We start from the raw sequence: 19,192 nt of genomic DNA, 5'->3' as shown, positions 1-19,192 counted from the left end.
TCTTCCTAAAATGTACTTTGAGTCTCTGTAGAAAAGTACTGGGGCCTTGACCTGTGCCCTTGTGTTGCAGGTGTGGTATCGCTGGTGGCTGTGCACCCATCCACAGTGAACACACTTGGAAAGCAGCTCTTGCCAAAAACCTTCGGGCAGTCTAATGTCAACATCACACAGCAAGTGGTAAGTGGTAAGCGAGTGGATGGGGCACCGTGGAATGGGTGGGTGCTCCTCCGCGTGCCCTCGTGTTCCCTGAAGGCTAGACACTGCCTGGGGTGCACGGGGGACTATGAATGCTCCCTCCAGGGGCACACAGCGCAGCAATAGGTGACCCCGACGTGTGGGGCGCCGTTCCCTTCACCGGTGAGCTGGAGAGTGACGTGAGCAGGCGTGGGTAGGGGTAAGCCAGCTTCCTCCTAGTGGCCCTGAGTAGCTCCTGCAGTCACACATCTGAGCCCAGTGGGTTCTTTTGTGCTCGGATGGACACTGGAGGGCTCGGGCCATGCAGCCACCCTGGCCTTCCTCCATATCCATTGCCTCGAGAGCTGGGAGGCTGGGAAGAAAGGGCACAGGTGGGAGGGGAGAGGGAAGGACATAGGTAGGAGGAAAGAGGGGAGGGCACAGATGGGAGGGAAGAGGGTAGGATGCAGGTGGGAAGGATGGGCACGAGTGGGAGGGAAGAGGGTAGGATGCAGGTGGGAGGGAAGAGGGAAGGGCGCAGGTGGGAGGGAAGAAGGTAGGGTGCAGGTGGCAGAGAAGGACGAAGATGGCGTCAGATGTGGGGGGAGACTGGTCTATTACTGGGGAGGATAGGGGACTGCCATTTCCTTCCCTCTCTGTGTCACTGACGAGGAGTCCCACAGAGCCCTGTGTCTCCCTTCACAGAGCAGGGCCTGGGCCTTGGGGCAATGTGCTTGGCATCTAGAGCACAGCCATTCTTGGGCCAGTCCCCGTCCCTGTCCTTCCTTCTGGGACCACCTTCGGCTGTGGCTTGCCTGGATCCTGACGCTCGGGTCCTGCCTCGGCTATGGCCTGCATTCTGGGGCTTTCTCCTGAGTCCCCTACCATGGTTACACTTGTGCCTCTAGTTCCAGACCACACTGCTTCCTCTGCTGCACCCTCCCTGAACCTCCTCTAGTCTTCCACCCCTTAGGAAGGCCACATACCCTGAGTGAGTGAGGAAAGACAGGCGTGGTGCTGTCCCCCAGGTCTCTACAGGCCTCTCTTGGCTCCCACAGGTCTCCATGGGGACCTCCACCCCAAGGAGAGACCTGGTCAGGACTGGTGGTCATTGCTGCTGTCAGGCACCTTCAGCACAACCATATTTTCTTCAGAGAAAAGTACCACACACAGATAGGCAATTGTTTGTTCATCTCAGCCTTAAGATTGGCATCCTGTGTTTCCTTTGATCGACATGCACTGATGTCAGCAGATCCAAGTGTTTGAGGTTTAAATAGGAGTGGCTGTAGGGAGAACTGTGCTCAGATAAACACCAGCCCTATGGACAGAGCAGGATTTCCTTCAGGTGAGAAAAGGGCTCTCTGCCTGGCCCTGCTAGTAAGATGTGACCGAAGCTTGCTTCACAGGGTTGTGGGTCATTGAAAGCAGCATAAGTCATACTTTCGTGCTCTGTTGTACTTGCTGCTAACTAACGCCATTTTGCTAAAAGTTGGACATTCTAGTTTCTGTCCTGCTTTATAATTTCTGTAGTTTGATTTTATTGCTGTATCATTATTATTATTATTATTATTATTATTATTATTATTATTATTTTGCCAGTCCCAGGGCTTGAACTCAAGGCCTGAGCACTGTCCCCTGGCTTCTTTTTGCTCAAAGCCAGCACTCTACCACTTGAGCCACAGAGCCACTTCCTATTACTGTATTTTATAGCAGTAGTTAGCCTTGGGAAAAAACTTCAATGGCAGCAACAATTCTGCTTGTTTGTTTGTTTTTTCCTTTCCTCTTTTTCTCATGCTAGTACTGGAGCTTTTTCTGCTCACAACTGACTCTACCACTTGAGCCACGCTTGCAGTTCCAGTTTTTAGCTATTTAATTGGAGATAAAGAGTCTTTGGATCTTCCTGCCCAGGATGCCTTTGAATAGCAATTCTTCTTAGATCTTATTAGCCTTCTGAGTAGCTGAGGTTATAGGAATGGCCTTCAGGCACCTGGCGCACCAGTTCCATTTTTATTGTCCTGTAAGTGGGCTGAAGGAAAGATAATATAAACATTCCTAGTGCTGCATTTTTAAACTGTTGATCTGAAAACCAAATTAGTGATTTGATTTGAGCTGTGTTGGGAGGACTTAGCGATTTCTGTTTCATGCTTGTAAAATGTTGATGTGTGTCAGCTTGCATGTTGCAAATGATTCTTAAATCTTGTTTATGAACCAAAGGTTTTAGAAAAATGGCCTTCTGATTCTGATGTGGAGAATGAGGCGTAGCCCTTTATGTGTGAAATGTGACTCATTCGGTGGCTGCTGGGTCTCCGGCAGTCAACTGCCAGCTGCTAGGTGTGCTCAACAGAGTTGCTTAAGGCCATTGTGTTGCCTGCTAGTGCAGCAAAGTGCATAGAGCACAAGGCCTTGGCTCCTGGTGCACCAGAGGAAAGTTCTGTGGTAACTTCCTAGTTTTACAATCTACTTGAACCTGTAAGACAGTATAGTTTTGCCTTGGTGTATATTTTTTCATGTATGTTGAGCCACCCACTGTAGCCCCAGAGATTATTCTTGTTTCACTTTTTTAGACTCTTTGAAATTAAGTTGTAAAGCATGGCTTCAGGGTCAGACTTGGGAAAGGAGACCTGGGTGAGGTGGGTCACTCCAGGCCCTCTGGGGACACCCTCCTCCTGGATGCCTTCCATCTTCATCTGTGGCCTTCAGCAGCCACTCAGTGCATGGTGTCTTCTGTGTTGTCTTCCATCTTCACCCTGTGGCCTTCAGCAGCCACTCAGTGTGTGGGCTGTGGGAATCTTGGGGTGGAGAAGACCTGGTCTGAAGCCACATTGTTCACCGACTTCACACCGTTGCAATCACCAGAGGTGACAGTGGGACAGAGGCTCCACCCCATGGCCCTGTGTCTCCTGCTGCTTTTCAAGAGGGTCAGAGCACTGGGTGTCCGGGCAGCTCCTGGGATATGGATAGGGATCTTACGCCTGTGTGCCCATGTGATGAAGAATAGATTACAGGGTCAGGAGTGGAGCCTCCTGAACTTCCCGTGGCAATCCACAAAGCCTGCCCCATGGAAGCAGCCACAGCCGGGGAGTGCACCACTGCGCAGGCCCCACAGGCCTGCCAGAAGCAGCTGAGTCCCAAGCAGTCCTGGGCTACATTGATCCTAGTAATCAGGAAAAGGTGGGTCTCCTTAGTGAGCACCTCCCTGGTGCTTTGTTCTCGCTGCTTACTGGGTGAATTGTCATGGAGAGGAGCTGCGAGGAACCCAGGTAGGCCTTGCAGTCCTAGTTGTCCATGGGGCTTGTGAGGCCGGTTAGTCTTGTTTCCATACCCCTGTGAGTGTCCTCTGTTCGTGTGGGGTGTGCAAGGAGGGTGGCAAGCATAGGTTCCTGTCTCTTAGCTCTGCTCTGGTGCAAGGGGGAGATGGCATCCCCTTAATTAGGTGAGTGAGCTTGCTGAGCTGAGCCATAGCCTGCACAGCAGCTGCCTTTCCAGCTGTGGAGAGCCTTGTGAGCAGGGCACCCTCATGGTGATGAATGCTCCCTGGTTGTACCTACGTGTCTTCTGAGCAGAAGAAGCTTTATGAAGCATGGCTTTGTGTAGGAGATTTGTCCTTTCTTCTATTTTACTTTTCTCAAGCTCCGCTAGTTTGGTACATGTCACACTGACGAGTATGGTGCGGATGAGGCTGTAACCTTGAAGAGGGATGCACTACCGACATCGGGGCCACACAGGTGTCTTTGGGATGACAGCCCCATAGTTCCTTAGCACACAGCCATCCCACTCAGTCCCTTCACTGGAAACTTGGTGTCCTTCGTGGCATTTGGTTTCAAATGGCTTAACATTTACGAAGAAAGTGTTTCTGACCTAGAGCCATACGACAAGAACTTTGAATGGTTGAGGCTTTAGTTAGCTATTTGTGCCAGTGTCTGTGTCCAGAGACCATCACTTCACTCCTAACTGAGGAAACTAAAATGACAGACCTGTTGTCAAAAGGTAAACTGTGTGCTCCCTTCCCTAGTGAGAGCAGTGCTGCAGACCCCAGCCGGGCGGTGGGAGCTGCTCACATGGACTCCTGAGAGTTCTTCCCTGGGAATGCCAACCGAGGCTCCCAGGCTAATCCCACCATTGTGCTTTGCTGTCAGGGTCACCCCAGAGAAGGGTCTTTGGGCAGAGTACCTGGGCATTTGTTTAAAACAAGCCAACGGCACACACAGGCAGCACTAGCTAGCTTTCTGTGCAGGTTATGCATTTGTTTTGAAAGCTATTTTTCGTTTGTTTTTTGGTCTCTCTTTAGTGCCATGGAAGGATACAGTTTATCCTTATCTGTCTCATTAAATGAAGTCAGTCCAGACATGTGATGTAACCTTGGCGGCCATGGAGGTGCCTCTGCCGTGTGGACACCACTGTGCTCTCCGCACAAGCGCTGGCCATGTCTGTCCTGGCCTGCCTGGGCCTTTTGTCAAGTGAAGAAGATGCCCAAGCTAGAGCTGAAGCAGCACCATGCCCCAAGTGGTTATGTGGGCATCTGCTTTGTCTGTGTCTTTGGTGAGGCACAGCAGCAGCTACAGATGTGAGTGGATGACACCGGTGGCAGCATCATGACATGCAGATATCTGATTATTCTGAATTCTCTTCTGACTGTAGGTGATTGGTACGCCTCAGAGACCAGCAGCATCAAACACTATTGTGGTAGGAAGCCCACACACCCCCAGCACTCACTTTGTGTCCCAGAACCAGCCGTCTGACTCCTCACCTTGGTCTGCTGGGTGAGCACCCCCTGCCCTAGGGTGGCAATGTCTAGAACGTCCCCTTCCCCGAGGGACCATGTGTCATGTTTTCTGTGGTGGGGTACCCATGCATGCTGAGTTTAAAGCTCCAAACCCATTATCATCTGTGGGACACCGAGGTGCGACAGCTGCTCTTTCCACGTAGGAGCTCTGGCTCAAAAAAAAAGAAAAAAATAATAATGGTGATCCCCATCTTGTTGCAGCTACTCTGTTGAGCTGGGGTAAATGTCTGCCCTACCACAGTGTATCCACATGAGCATGGTTTCCTTGAAGACCAGCTGTGTGTCGTCCCTTATAACCACATGTGCTCTTAGGTGTGATGATGCATACCTGCAAGCCCAGCTACTCAGAAGGTAGAGGCAGGAGGATCATGAGTTCAAGGCCAGCCCAAAGTTATTGAGATTTTCTTTTGTCACGAAAAATTCAAACCAGAAAAAAAGGGGGCTAGTGATGTAGCTCAAGTAGTAGAATGCTTGCTCACCTGTGCAAGGGCAGGCCCAGGCCCACAGAGGCCACCCCTGTATATTCCCGTAAAACCACATCTGTTCCGCTTCGCTGAGGCAAAAGTCATCTATCTTCACCCAAAATTTATCCAGAAGGAGCTTGGTGACCTTGTTCCCTGGGTGGCGGTGACTTAACTACAGTCAGGTTTGGTATCTCCTTCCAGTCTATAGCACATATTGTAGTTTGCTCGTGCCAACACGACGTGTCCTCCAGTTGTGGTAGCCTGTGAAGTTGGCCTTGCAAATCTCTAGATTTCCACCAACATGCCTATTCCGATACCAGTCAGCATCTTTAGAACAATGGTGTTTAGCGTGTTGTATGGGTCAAGCACCCACTGGTTCCTGCCCTTCGGATGTGTGCCCACCTTTCCTGACATCTGAAGGCACAGCTGTGTGACTTGGCCTCATAAGTGTTTTCTTTCTGACCTAAGACACGTGGACGACCTGCCCATGTCCTCAGTGCCTGGGGGGCATGGCGTCCGGCACACACAGCCTCCTTCATGCAGTTGTAGTCTTTCTCATATCTGAATTCTAAGCTGGTTTCAAAAATGCTGATGGTGTCTCTCCTTTTCTGTGTGTTTTTAGGAAGCGTAACAGGAAAGGTGAAAAGAATGGCAAGGGCTTGCGGCATTTCTCTATGAAGGTGTGTGAGAAGGTGCAGAGAAAAGGGACCACCTCCTACAACGAGGTGGCCGATGAGCTGGTTGCAGAGTTCAGTGCTGCCGATAACCACATCCTACCAAATGAGTCAGTAAGTGCTGGGTAAGGGTGGGGCTGGGGCCTGGGGACCCCTCGCCAGGGCTCACTCGGGGCCTCGGGACCCCTTGCTAGAGCACCACGTGTTGTTTTATGTAGATTGCAGACAGATGCAGGTATGTTTCTATACTAGTGGGCCTGGCCATCTGCAGAGGACAGGTCAGGAGGATTGTTCCCTGAGTCAACATGGCCATGTCTCCCAGGGCTGGCACCTGATGCTGGTCTGTAAACCCAAGCATACTGGGAAGGGTGCTGCTCTGTGTTTTCCAGGCTTATGACCAGAAGAACATCCGGCGGCGTGTCTATGATGCCTTAAATGTGCTGATGGCTATGAATATCATCTCCAAGGAGAAAAAGGAGATCAAGTGGATCGGCCTGCCTACCAACTCTGCTCAGGAGTGCCAGAACTTAGAGGTGCCCACAGCCTCCCTTTTCCATAGTGTTCTTTAGATTTCCTCCAGAACCCCCTGCCTCAGACAAATGTCCTCGGTTACTGAGAGGCCATGAGTACCCTTGCCCTGCAGTGTTTGTCCTCACTGTTGGCCTCTGAGCTGCTCAGGCCCTGCCACCAGGAAGTTTTACCTCTGACTGCATGTCTAAGCTTTAGCAGAGATGAGTTCCTGGCCTTTGTTTGTAGGGCTGTATGTTATTTTTGTCTGTAATACAGCTGTATCCACAAAAAGAAATGGTGGGGGTCAGGAGTAGGGTGTGAAACTACAGGGACACTGGCCTTCCTCTGTAGCTTCTGCTGTGTCCACACTTGTCCAGGTGGCCTAGCCAAGAGTTGTGGAGGTGTGGTGGTATGGTGGTAGGAACCAGTAGCTGTGGCGCCATGCAGATGGGGCTCCTCCCAGCATGGTGGCAACCTTCTTATGGGGTCTCTCTACAGGTAGAGCGGCAGCGGAGGCTGGAGCGGATCAAACAGAAGCAGTCCCAGCTTCAGGAGCTTATCCTACAGGTAGATGGCCACCTCCTCCTAAGACTGTAGATGAATTTTTCACTCACTCAAGCTCAATGGGCTTCTTCTCTGGGTGTTGCCAGCCTCCAGGGCCTGACTTCAGGGTCAGTGACTGAGCTTGAGCAAGTGCAACGTGTACGTCCCTCAGTCTGAGAAGGTTGACACACCAGGAGGCAGTTATGTAGAAGTAGCAAGGAAAGACCCAAGGACCAGGCTCTGTCTGCACTGTGCACCTAGGAACATGCAGGGAGTTTAGAAGATGTGACCTGACAGCCCTGGCTAGGACAGTGGAGGTGTGACCTGACAGGCCTGGTCAGGGAGTGTGGAGGTGTGACCTGACAGCCCTGGCTAGGACAGTGGAGGTGTGATCTGACAGCCGTGGTCAGGACAGCGGAGGTGTGACCTGACAGCCCTGGTCAGGACAGTGGAGGTGTGACCTGACAGCCCTGGCTAGGACAGTGGAGGTGTGATCTGACAGCCCTGGTCAGGACAGTAGAGGTGTGATCTGACAGCCCTGGTCAGGACAGCGGAGGTGTGCCCTGACAACCCTGGTCAGGACAGTGGAGGTGTGACCTGACAGCCCTGGTCAGGACAGCGGAGGTGTGACCTGACAGCCCTGGTCAGGGAGTGTGGAGGTGTGACCTGACAGGCCTGGTCAGGGAGTGTGGAGGTGTGACCTGACAGCCCTGGTCAGGGAGTGTGGAGGAGGTGTGACCTGACAGCCCTGGTCAGGGAGTGTGGAGGAGGTGTGACCTGACAGCCCTGGTCAGGGAGTGTGGAGGAGGTGTGACCTGACAGCCCTGGTCAGGGAGTGTGGAGGTGTGAACTGACAACCCTGGTCAGGGAGTGTGGAGGTGTGATCTGACAGCCCTGGTCAGGACAGTGGAGGTGTGACCTGACAGCCCTGGTTAGGAAGTAGGGAGGTGTGACCTGACAGCCCTGGCTAGGACAGTGGAGGTGTGACCTGACAGCCCTGGTCAGGACAGCGGAGGTGTGCCCTGACAACCCTGGTCAGGACAGTGGAGGTGTGACCTAACAGCCCTGGTCAGGACAGCGGAGGTGTGACCTGACAGCCCTGGTCAGGACAGTGGAGGTGTGACCTGACAGGCCTGGTCAGGGAGTGTGGAGGTGTGACCTGACAGGCCTGGTCAGGGAGTGTGGAGGTGTGACCTGACAGCCCTGGTCAGGGAGTGTGGAGGAGGTGTGACCTGACAGCCCTGGTCAGGGAGTATGGAGGTGTGACCTGACAGCCCTGGTCAGGGAGTGTGGAGGAGGTGTGAACTGACAACCCTGGTCAGGGAGTGTGGAGGTGTGATCTGACAGCCCTGGTCAGGACAGTGGAGGTGTGACCTGACAGCCCTGGTCAGGACAGTGGAGGTGTGACCTGACAACCCTGGTCAGGGAGTGTGGAGGTGTGACCTGACAGGCCTGGTCAGGGAGTGTGGAGGTGTGACCTGACAGCCCTGGTCAGGACAGTGGAGGTGTGATCTGACAGCCCTGGTCAGGGAGTGTGGAGGTGTGACCTGACAGCCCTGGTCAGGGAGTGTGGAGGTGTGACCTGACAGCCCTGGTCAGGACAGTGGAGGTGTGATCTGACAGCCCTGGTCAGGACAGTGGAGGTGTGACCTGACAGCCCTGGTCAGGACAGTGGAGGTGTGACCTGACAGCCCTGGTCAGGGAGTGTGGAGGTGTGATCTGACAGCCCTGGTCAGGACAGTGGAGGTGTGACCTGACAGGCCTGGTCAGGGAGTGTGGAGGTGTGACCTGACAGGCCTGGTCAGGGAGTGTGGAGGTGTGACCTGACAGGCCTGGTCAGGGAGTGTGGAGGTGTGACCTGACAGCCCTGGTCAGGACAGTGGAGGTGTGACCTGACAACCCTGGTCAGGGAGTGTGGAGGAGGTGTGACCTGACAGGCCTGGTCAGGGAGTGTGGAGGTGTGATCTGAGAGCCCTGGTGGACAGTGGAGTTGTGACCTGACAACCCTGGTTAGGACGGCGGAGGTGTGACCTGACAGCCCTGGTCAGGACAGCGGAGGTGTGACCTGACAGCCCTGGTCAGGACAGCGGAGGTGTGACCTGACAGGCCTGGTCAGGGAGTGTGGAGGTGTGATCTGACAGCCCTGGTCAGGAGAGTGGAGGTGTGATCTGAGAGCCCTGGTGGACAGTGGAGGTGTGACCTGACAGCCCTGATCAGGGAGTGTGGAGTTGTTACCTGATAAGATCATAAGGGACAGTGCAGCAATCAAGGCAATAGTCTCCTTGCAGGGGCCTAGAATTGGGGCTTCTCCCATTGAGATCTAGGGGCCACGGCCATCAGCATGGCGGTGGCTATGAAGGTTGTGCAGCTTGCAGCAGGTATAGCTGGTCCTGTGACCAAGGTGTGCTGAAGCCTTGAGGATGGGTAGTGATGGGGTGAGTGACTACCACCAGAGCCCTGTAGCACTACTGACACCTGGGAGACATAGCTGGAAGTCCTGTCACAGTCCTCAGCTCCTCACAAGGCTACCTGGAACTTGATCCCACCCACCCAAGGTCAGGGTTTGGAACCTAGCTCAACCGGGAAGCTCACCCTTTCTATGAAGTCAGCCCAGGGCACTAAGTAGATCTTGGGGACCAGACCCAAGAGGGAAAGCAGGGTCCAGCCTTAGTTCCATTCTGTGGTTGCTTGTACAATGAGTGTATGTGCATACTTGTCCTGTAGCACAGGTGGCTGCTTGCTGGAGGTCTGCCACCAAGCCCAGTGCCAGTGAACGCACCTGATCGTGTGGAGAGGCCATGAGGGTAGATTGGCTGGCACTGTACCTCAGGAAGTTGTGTGTACATGGCCACGTCAGGCACAAGCACTGGCAGTGTGGCCAGGTGGGCAGCCTCAGGCACAGAGGCAACAGGGTCTCATGTTCGTCATGGCTACGTGCTCTGCATTCTGTGTCCCATGTTGATCCTCTGAAGCCCTGGCTCCCCACGTGTGCTCCTCCCCTGGCAGCACACACCAAGACCCAGGCCCTGGTGGGCCTGCTGCCCACCAGGAGGAAGCGGAAAGGTCATTCTGTCAGTGTCGGCCACCAGGGTGGGTCTTCCTCTTTTTCAGCAAATTGCCTTCAAGAACTTGGTGCAGAGAAACCGCCAGGCGGAGCAGCAGGCCCACCGGCCACCCCCACCCAACTCGGTCATCCACCTGCCCTTCATCATTGTCAACACCAGCAGGAAGACGGTCATTGACTGCAGCATTTCCAATGACAAGTATGTCTAGATGGGACTCATGTTTGGCACAGCTCTGTGTGTGTGTGTGTGTGTGTGTGTGCGTGTGGTAGGTAGGTACTGGGGTGTGAACTAGGCCCTCTACCACTTGAACCATGTCCCCAGCCCTTCATAGTCCAGTGATTTCTCAAGGCTTTTCCAGAGCTGGCCCCATGTTGTGATCTTCCTACTGAGGGTCTCCTGCATAATTGGGATGACAGGTGAATGTCACTGCTCCTGGCTTGTTCATGGGTGGGAGGGGCGGAGAGCAGGGGGAGCGGTTACTAGGTATGGGGGAGGACGGTAACTGAGAGTTGAACTCGGGCCCTTTACTTGCTTAGCTTGCTTGCTTTGCTGGTGTTCCACTTGAGCCACACCCCTATCCCCGCTTTTTGCTGGTTATTTTGGAAGTAGGCTCCTAACAGGCAACTTCTCTGCCTGGGTTGGCTTTGAAACTGAACCTCCGGATTTTACCCTCCGGAAGTAGCTAGGATTATGGATATGAGCCACCAGTGGCTGGCTAAGGATGTCACTATTTGCTTGGGCTGGTCTTGAACTGTGGATCTCCTGGTTTCTGCCTCCCAAGTAGCCGCCATCCCAGGCATGAGTCACTCCTTTTTAGGGTAAGACAGCCAGGTGCATCGTGAGGACTTCCTCCTGAGTGCCACGCAGACACCACCACCGTGTCCCAGCACACCTCTTTCTTGGAGCCAGACCCAAGTTGCCTTGGTTCTGCATTCATGCCTTGTGTGTACAGTGCTGGGTGTGAGGATAACAGCCTAACCCATGTGTCCTCCCACCTTGGAAGGCCTTGTTACCTGACAGTGCCTGTCTCCACAGATTTGAGTACCTGTTCAACTTTGACAACACGTTTGAAATTCACGATGACATTGAAGTGCTCAAGCGCATGGGCATGGCATGCGGGCTGGAGTCAGGAAGCTGCTCGGCCGAAGACCTCAAAATGGCAAGAAGCTTGGTACCAAAAGCTCTGGAACCATACGTGACAGGTCAGTGTGTGGCTGAGTCCCCGTCCCCAGCACTGGTCCAGTGTCTAGTCTGGCATGCATGCGGGCCTGCTGCTACTCGGCCTGCTGTTGAAGCCTCTGATTGGCCCTTGTGGAGTGGGAGCAGTATGGTTTGAAACCAGCTGGGGCAGAAAGTACACAAGAACCTTCCAGAACAAATAGGTTGGAGCCAGGGCTCAGTGGTCAAGTGCCAGCTTAAGCAAGTGTGAGGCCCTGAATTCAGAGACTCCAGTACTGCCAAAAGAAATCAGAATTCATCTTCCATGTAGGTCAAATGTACACTTAATTGAGGAGCTTCACCTACCAGACCAGTGAGCAGAGGAAGAACAGCTCTCCCAGCCCACCGCGCTGCTCTGTGAGGACAGAGGTGGTGCTGACTGTCCCTATAGCCCCCCTCCCCCCCGCCACTCCCCACTGCTCTTTGAGAAGAGGATGGGGGGGGGGGTGCCTGTGCCTACTGTCCCCCGGGCTCTGGCTCTGGCTCTGAGGCCTGCACTCTGGTGACCTCTGAGGCATTAGGTCATGGACATAGACGTGAAGGATGGCTTCGTGAAAAGCGATTGTTTTTCTATTGTCCCAAATTTGTGGTGTAGAAGAATTCTCTAAGGAGGGTCCACGATTCCACTATTTAACACAAGGGCTCCAACTCTCCCTGAGCTTGTAATGCAGGGGAGACCTGCCGGAGTCTCAGATGGCACAGACCCAGACGCCAAGGCGTTCACTATTTCCTGCTTCCCGGTGCCCCTCACTGAGTGGAGCCAGCAGCCTTCCCGGGAGCGTGTGCCGTGCATGCTCATGCATCCTGGGGTCTCCCACGGCTTTGTCATCACTTACTTCCTTTTTCTTTCTCTGCAGAAATGGCTCAGGGATCCATCGGCGGGGTGTTCATCACGACATCAGGCCCCGCCTCCAATGGCACGCGGCTTTCTGCCAGGTGACGGGGCTGTGGGTGGGCGTTCCCTGGCCTTGGGTGTGGCAGCCTCTCGCTGTGCGCACATGCTCAGAGCCAGACTCGCAGTGGTGCAGCCTTGGGAGCCACTCCATGAAAAGACTTGCTCTTCCTAAAAACTAAACGTAGTTTGTAGCACACAATGAAATGGGAGGGGAAAAAAATGGCCACAATTCTCTGTCCCTGACAGCCTAGGTGACAGGGGTCTTCTCAGAACTGTTTTCCTTTTCTTAAAACCCACTTAGCACCATAGCTTATACATAATTTTGTTTTCTGCTTTTTTCACTACACTTATTTATTTTGGGTTATTGAAGACCTTACTTAAAGCAATTCCAGAGAGCAGAATGATGCCTTGGACTATTTATCTAAATGCTCCAAAGGTAACTCTGAGATGGCTTTTTTAGTAAATATTAGCAAAGTGTAGCAGTGGATTGACTGCCTTTTTTATTACATGAGTATATTTTCAACAGTCCTGCCTTAGACTAAGCTTAAGCGTATGTAAGACGTTAACTGTAGCTGTGGGTTGAGGTGCATTAGTAGGCCCAGCAGGGACTCAGGAGCTAGATCCGCTCACCGTGGTGATGGTGCTCTGTACCCCTGAACCTGACGGACAGGCCAGGAGCAGCTGTGCAGACTCTGCGGGCCTAGTCACCGCACCCATCCAGGACAGGGCTTTCTCTGAGGGTGAATGAGGGGACGTGATGAGGACCTGTCTGTCACAATGTGGTTAGTTCTCCTAAAATGCAATTCTTCTCATTTGTCCTGATTTTTAGCTCTGTGTGTATGTGTGTGCGTGCGTGCGCGTGTTGATGTCAGTCTGCATACTAAGAAAAGTTGGAGTTTGAAGAGTGTTGGGTTTTTTTGTTTTGTTTTGTTTTTGCCAGTCCTGGGGCTTGGACTCAGGGCCTGAGCACGGTCCTTGGCTTATTTTTTGGTCAAGGCTAGCACTCTGTCACTTGAGCCACAGCGCCACTTCTGGCTTTTTCTGTGTATGTGGTGCTGAGGAATTGAACCCAGGGCTTCATGTATGCAAGGCAAGCACTTTACCACTAGACCATATTCCCAGCTGAAGTTTCTTGGGGGAGACTTGAACTCAGGCCTGGGTGCTGTCCCTGAGCTCTTCTGCTCAAGGGTAGTACTGTACCACTTGCCACAGCGCCACTTCCAGTTTTCTAGTGGTTAATTGGAGATAAGAGTCTCACGGATTTCCCTGCCCAGGGTGACTTTGAGCTGTGATCCTCAGATTTCAGACTCCCAAGTGGCTACGATTACAGGCATGAGGTAGCTACCCGCTCCCAGCTTGGGCAGCCCTTCTCACAGCTGTGCACCGCTCTGAGCGGCCCTTTTCACACTAGCTGAGCTTCTAGGGAAACAATCAGTTGGGCATAGGGATAGCTGGCTTTAGTCGCGATGTGGTACAAGACTGCATGAAAGCACATTTAGGTGGCTCCTAAGTGTGTAACAACTTCTGACTGAATATCCAGACGTGGTTACTTTGCCAACAAGTATATACATGTTGATGAACACTAGTAAAGGGCATTGGAATGTGTGTGTGCACAGTCTCAGAGGCTCCAGCCTGTGGAGGGTTTGGTGGTGCTGCCCACTCCTGGGTTCTGATCCGTGTTACTCAGTTATGTGTTTGTGCGTATGTGGTGCTGGGGTGGAACTCAGTGTCAAGTGGTCCTGGCCCCTCGTGCTGCATCACTGGTCCCAGCCACCCTACAGAGCCACATCTTCACCTCGTAGGTGGTGCTCTGTCCTCAGTTCCTTTCTCGGGGGAAAGGCCTGACCCAGCGCTGTGCTTCTAGTTGTCCACACTAGAAGGGGGGGGGGGACGACGACGGACAGACAGGACACTAGCAGCACACCAGCAAGCACCCTGGCAGGGCTGGGGACATGTTGCAAGTACTGGAAGCCATACACTCTGATGGGGAATTTGTGTTGACGGCCCCTGTGCCGGCAGAGTGGGTCCCACGTCCCCAACCTTTCCTGGCCTCTTGTCCTTGCAGTGACTTGAGCAATGGTGCCGACGGGATGCTGGCCACAAGTTCCAACGGGTCCCAGTACAGCGGCTCCAGGGTGGAGACCCCTGTGTCCTACGTGGGGGAGGATGACGACGACGAGGACGACTTCAATGAGAATGACGAGGAAGACTGAGCTCCCAGCTCGCAGATCCCCTCCCCCTTCAAATTCAGCTTCAGGAACACGTGCTTAGAGACGAAAAACTTGTTTTTTTATTACTGTGGGTTTTCTGTTTGTTTTTGGCTTACTCCCAAGAAGACATTGTAAGCTATGGAGTTGAGATGCACACTTCCAATAAGCAAGGGTGGTTTGTGGGTGTGGGCCCGTGTTTGTGGGTGGGGGGTGCACTGCTGTGCGCTTTCACACCAGTGTGCTAATGCAGAGCCTCTGCTTACTCTAGGATTCTGTGTTTTCACTTTGTTTTTAAATTCAGAGTTCATTTTTGCTCCTCAGCAGTTCATGCTGGGTCTGCTGAGGAATTGTCCTGCACCCACCGGTGACGAGCAGTGAGCTGCCTGGCCTGGCGCCTGGTGTCCCCACCGTGCCCTCGTGGTGGGTGCTAGGTGGTACCGCCTACAGGCCGCAGAAGGCTCCAGGATGAGTTTTTCATTCTTTAAATCATGCAGTGTCCAAAGAACCAAGCAGATAGCAAAGCTCTACATTTTAAACAGTAAGCGCCATACATTTTATTATGACTATTTTTCCTTAAATTATATTGACTGTTGTGGTCCCATCAGGTTTGAAGGCTTAGTTCCTCTATTTCAGCAACCAATGGCAAAGTACTTTATTTGTTTGTTTTTGCTTTGTTTTGTAAAGGTTTACTGCCGTGCTGGCGCAGTCATGGAAACCGTCTGGAAGGTTTATTGCTTATGGTAAAATTTGCCTGATTTCTTACAGGCAATGTTTGGAAACTTTTTATTATATAGTTGTTTACATACTTATAAGTCTATCATTTAAAGACATGTACTGAAACAAATGCTGTATTTGTTTCATGAGCATCTTCCTGTAATCTATTACAAAGTTGAAATTAAACATAGAGAATGTTTTAACAGTTTTTTAACTCAAAATTTGTCAATCATTTTTAATAGTTCTTTTTTTATAAAAAGAAAAAGGAATTTAAGGACAGGCAGTAGTCTCAAAATTTATTCACAAGAAACCCGTTAACTGCACAGTTGCTCTCAGCTGCCTGTTCTAAACGATAGTCTTTTTATTGAAACACAAATAAACTTTTCTGTAATATTTTATGGAATATAAAGAGACTTTAATTGTTTGACTTGTTTAACTTGGCACTGTTAGTTTTTATTAATAAAACGCGCATGGGCATTTTAAACAAGCTCTGTGTTTCTCTAATTCAGGATAATTGTCTAGAGGTTGTAGTTGGCCTCATTTCACATCTGAGTGGACACGCCGGCAGCTGTGCCAGGTGTGTCCCATGGCCCTCTGGAGTGACGGGACACCTGGCATTCCCGGTGGCCTGGGAGGTGAGCCGTGGCACGGCCAGCTGAGGTGAGGCAGTGAGCACCGTTTAGCTGGATGCCTGTGTTGCAAAGGAAGTTTATTTCTTGACTCTTTCCTCAGTTGTAAAAGATGAGGCAGATTTTATGCGTGTTTGACTGCAAGAAACAAACCAGGATTGTGAGGATACTCTGGCAAGATAACTGAGGCGGAGAGGAAGCCATCCTGGGCACCTGTTCCCTTGCCTGCAAGACTCTGCGAGCGTAAGGCCTGGAACCAGGTCTGCGTCCTGCAGCCTCCATAGGATGTTTGGGAGCATGGCACCCAATGGCAGCTGGTGGGAGCCTGAGTGGGGAGGTGTTCCCTTGGATTGCTGACTGCTCTGCTCTCCACAGAGGTGTAGAACATGCTGCTCCCCTGGAGTTGCCGGTCTCCACTGCTGTAGGCTCTTCCCCTCCGCTGCGGATTGTCACGGCGACTTTACCTGCTCCCACCTCTCTGCATGCCTCTTAATTTGTCTCTTTGCACTAACATTGAAGAGCCTGGCACGCTACAGAAACAACTCTGGGGAAATGAGAGTGATGGCTCCTTATAGGAAAGACCTGAGAAAGACCTTCAGTTGGCAGCTCAGGCTGACCCACCCAAACCCACAAAGAGCACAGGCAATAAAAAGCCCAGCAAACCCTGGGAGATGGAATTGGCCCTCAAGTCATTACATTATCATAACTACATGTCCAGTGTTCAACAGAAAGCTGCAGTGCGTACCAAGGAAGCATGTAGGTATAGTCTACATGAAGGAAAAGTAAATCAGACACTCTGAAAAAGATGCGATAGCAGATAGCTTGGATAGTACTTGAAAACAATTACTAGAAGACAGGGTAGAAAAGAGGAGAAAGTCAAGGAACCAGACAGAGCAAGATAGAAACATCAGTTAAGAGAGACAGACAACCTATAGGGAAATTTTTTAAAGTTCTGGGGCTGAAAAGCATAATTACAAGATTCACTGGAGGAGTCAGGCAGAATTGGTAAATTTGGAGATAGGACAATGGAAAGCCATGAGTCTGAGTAAACCCATTTTAATCAAACTACTTTTTTTTAGTGGTGAATGGTCCTGGGGCTTGAACTCAGGGCCTGAGTACTGTGCCTGAGCATTTTGGCTCAAGGCTAATGCTCAACCACATAAGCCACAGTTCTACTTCTGTCTCTTGGTTAATTGGAGCTAAGAGTCTGGCTTCAAGCTGTGATCCTCAGATTTCTGTCTCCTGAGTAGCTAGCATTACAGGTGTGAGCCACCAATACCGTACTCGCTTTAACCAAACTTTTAGAAGACAATCTTGATCGCATCAAGAGATAGGCAGTTGTTACATGCAAGTGTCATTGATAACATGATCTAGAGATCTGCCAAGTGGGGAGCCATAATCCGGCAAGCCAATATGTTAAAAGTGCTAAAAGGCAAATAAAAGCTGTCCAACAAAACTCCTGTGTCTCACCAGCTGTCCTACGACGCGTTCAAAGCTGAGGAGCTCTTTACTAGCTTCCTACAGGCAGTGTGCAGACCTGTCCAGCAGGGTATGGTGAAGGCCACCCGATGATGAAGCATTTGGAAATCACCCCCAGTGGGGCCATTTTTGGTGTTGTTACAACTGGTTTGTAATGTTACCTATTTTCTAATTTATTTATTTTTTTTGTCAGTCATGGGGCTTGAACTCTGGGCCTGGGCGCTGTCCCTGAACTCTTCAGCTCAAGACTAGTGCTCTACCACCTGAGCCACAGGGTCACTTCCTAAAACCTTTAAGAGATGTATTTGCAAGTTTAGTTCTTATACGTACCATGTATTGAGTTTTGTGATACCAATGGGATATTAAGGTTGAACATGTGTAAAGTCAAATGTTACAACTTTAGAATGTTAGACAATACCTTGGTAACTGCAGAGTAATCTCTGGAATATGCACAGGAGGAAACAAAATGAACTTAAGCATTCACTGTAGAAATTAAGCATAAAAAGACAGTTGTTCAGGAAATAATGAATAGAAAAACCTGTAGAGAAAGTACAGTGCAAGGATTTCTTATTAGTAATTACTTTAAATATAAATGGATTAAATTCTCCAGTCAGACCATCTGGCAGAATGCATAAAAAACAACAACACTGTCAGTTTATATGTTGTCTAGCAGATGGTTTAAATTCAGATCGAAAGCATGAGGAAAATAGGATCCCAGTAGTAGTCACCAGCAGAGAGCAGTAGTGTCTATGCCATTACCAAAAAAAACAACTTTAAACATAAGGTCGTAAGAAACAAAGGACTACACAGGACAATAATGAAAAGTTCAATGCAAGGAGAACACAAGTATAGAATATGTGCAGATCAACTGAAGAGGTGAGAAATGGCATGAGAACAAACGAAGATTTACAAAATTCTGGGAATTGAACAATGTTCTTCAATTGGGCTTTGGACTTGAGACTGTGCTACTTGCTTAGGCTGGCGCTACCACTGGAGCCACACTCCAGCCCTAACAGAAACTCTTATCCAATGAATCAAGGAAGAAATCACTAGGGAAAGTACAAAATATTCAGAAATCAATGAAGTTGAAGACAGCAAAGCTTAAAGGATGTAGCCAAAGCCTTGCAAAGGGGGAAGTTTACAATGGAAGCATGCTAAAAATGAATTCAAATCAATAAAACAATTCGAAACGATCAATAAAATTGATAAATCTTTTAGAGGTATAAAAAGACAAATCAGAAATGAAAATGACATTTCTACTGATTGTATTTGTTGTATGTCAATACATTTTAAAGCTTAGGTGAAGTGGACAAATTGGTAGAAACAACCCACCTGGGGTTAATCCAAAGATTAAAACTAGTAAGAGATGGAATTTGCCATAGAAAACTTCCCAGTAGAGAAAAACGTGACCTAGTGGGATTCTACTACACTATTAAAAGAAAGAGAGGACCACATCCTAACTCGCTTCTATGCAGCCAGCATCTCAAAGCCATGCAGACATTAAAGAAGATTTGTGGGCACTGACACAAGGCCCCCGAATGTTACCAAGGGATTCTGCAACATGAACAGTTGGCAAATCTTGTTCAACACACAGAGTGAGCCTACATGAGCAGATTGAAGGTGAAAAATCATCTCCATGAATGCAAAATAAAATGCATCTTACAAAATTCTACAAGCTTATGATGAGCTTAAATGAGGAATGGGGGAAACACAAGGAGACAAACTCACTGAACATGTTGCTCAGCAGTGAAATACTGAGCTATTCATTTCAGATGGGAAACGATGCCCACTTTTTTCATGTCTTAAGTTTAGGAATGGAAATCCTAGCCAGGGA

At 50.5% G+C, this 19,192-nt stretch overlaps 1 protein-coding gene across 5 annotated transcripts in view; it reads left to right on the top strand.

Annotated features, from left to right (window-relative positions):
- Tfdp1 (transcription factor Dp-1) overlaps window positions 1-15,458 on the top strand; it is a 49,528-nt gene extending 34,070 nt beyond the window's left edge. For 3 of the 5 annotated variants that reach the window (XM_048341048.1, XM_048341045.1, XM_048341050.1), the window contains exons 4-12: window positions 71-177; window positions 4,813-4,934; window positions 6,044-6,209; window positions 6,485-6,628; window positions 7,104-7,172; window positions 10,260-10,411; window positions 11,249-11,415; window positions 12,289-12,367; window positions 14,392-15,458. In XM_048341048.1, the coding sequence (XP_048197005.1) occupies window positions 71-177; window positions 4,813-4,934; window positions 6,044-6,209; window positions 6,485-6,628; window positions 7,104-7,172; window positions 10,260-10,411; window positions 11,249-11,415; window positions 12,289-12,367; window positions 14,392-14,539 (1,154 nt within the window). In that variant the 3' untranslated portion in view covers window positions 14,540-15,458. The remainder of the gene's footprint in view (window positions 1-70; window positions 178-4,812; window positions 4,935-6,043; window positions 6,210-6,484; window positions 6,629-7,103; window positions 7,173-10,259; window positions 10,412-11,248; window positions 11,416-12,288; window positions 12,368-14,391) is intronic. The other 2 variants (XM_048341047.1, XM_048341046.1) reach the window with 1 other exon arrangement.
- Window positions 15,459-19,192: the final 3,734 nt, after the last annotated feature.

The sequence above is a fragment of the Perognathus longimembris genome, chromosome 3, assembly GCF_023159225.1.
Source record: "Perognathus longimembris pacificus isolate PPM17 chromosome 3, ASM2315922v1, whole genome shotgun sequence".
Taxonomy (NCBI): domain Eukaryota; kingdom Metazoa; phylum Chordata; class Mammalia; order Rodentia; family Heteromyidae; genus Perognathus; species Perognathus longimembris.
This window is presented reverse-complemented; position numbering and strand designations above follow the sequence as displayed.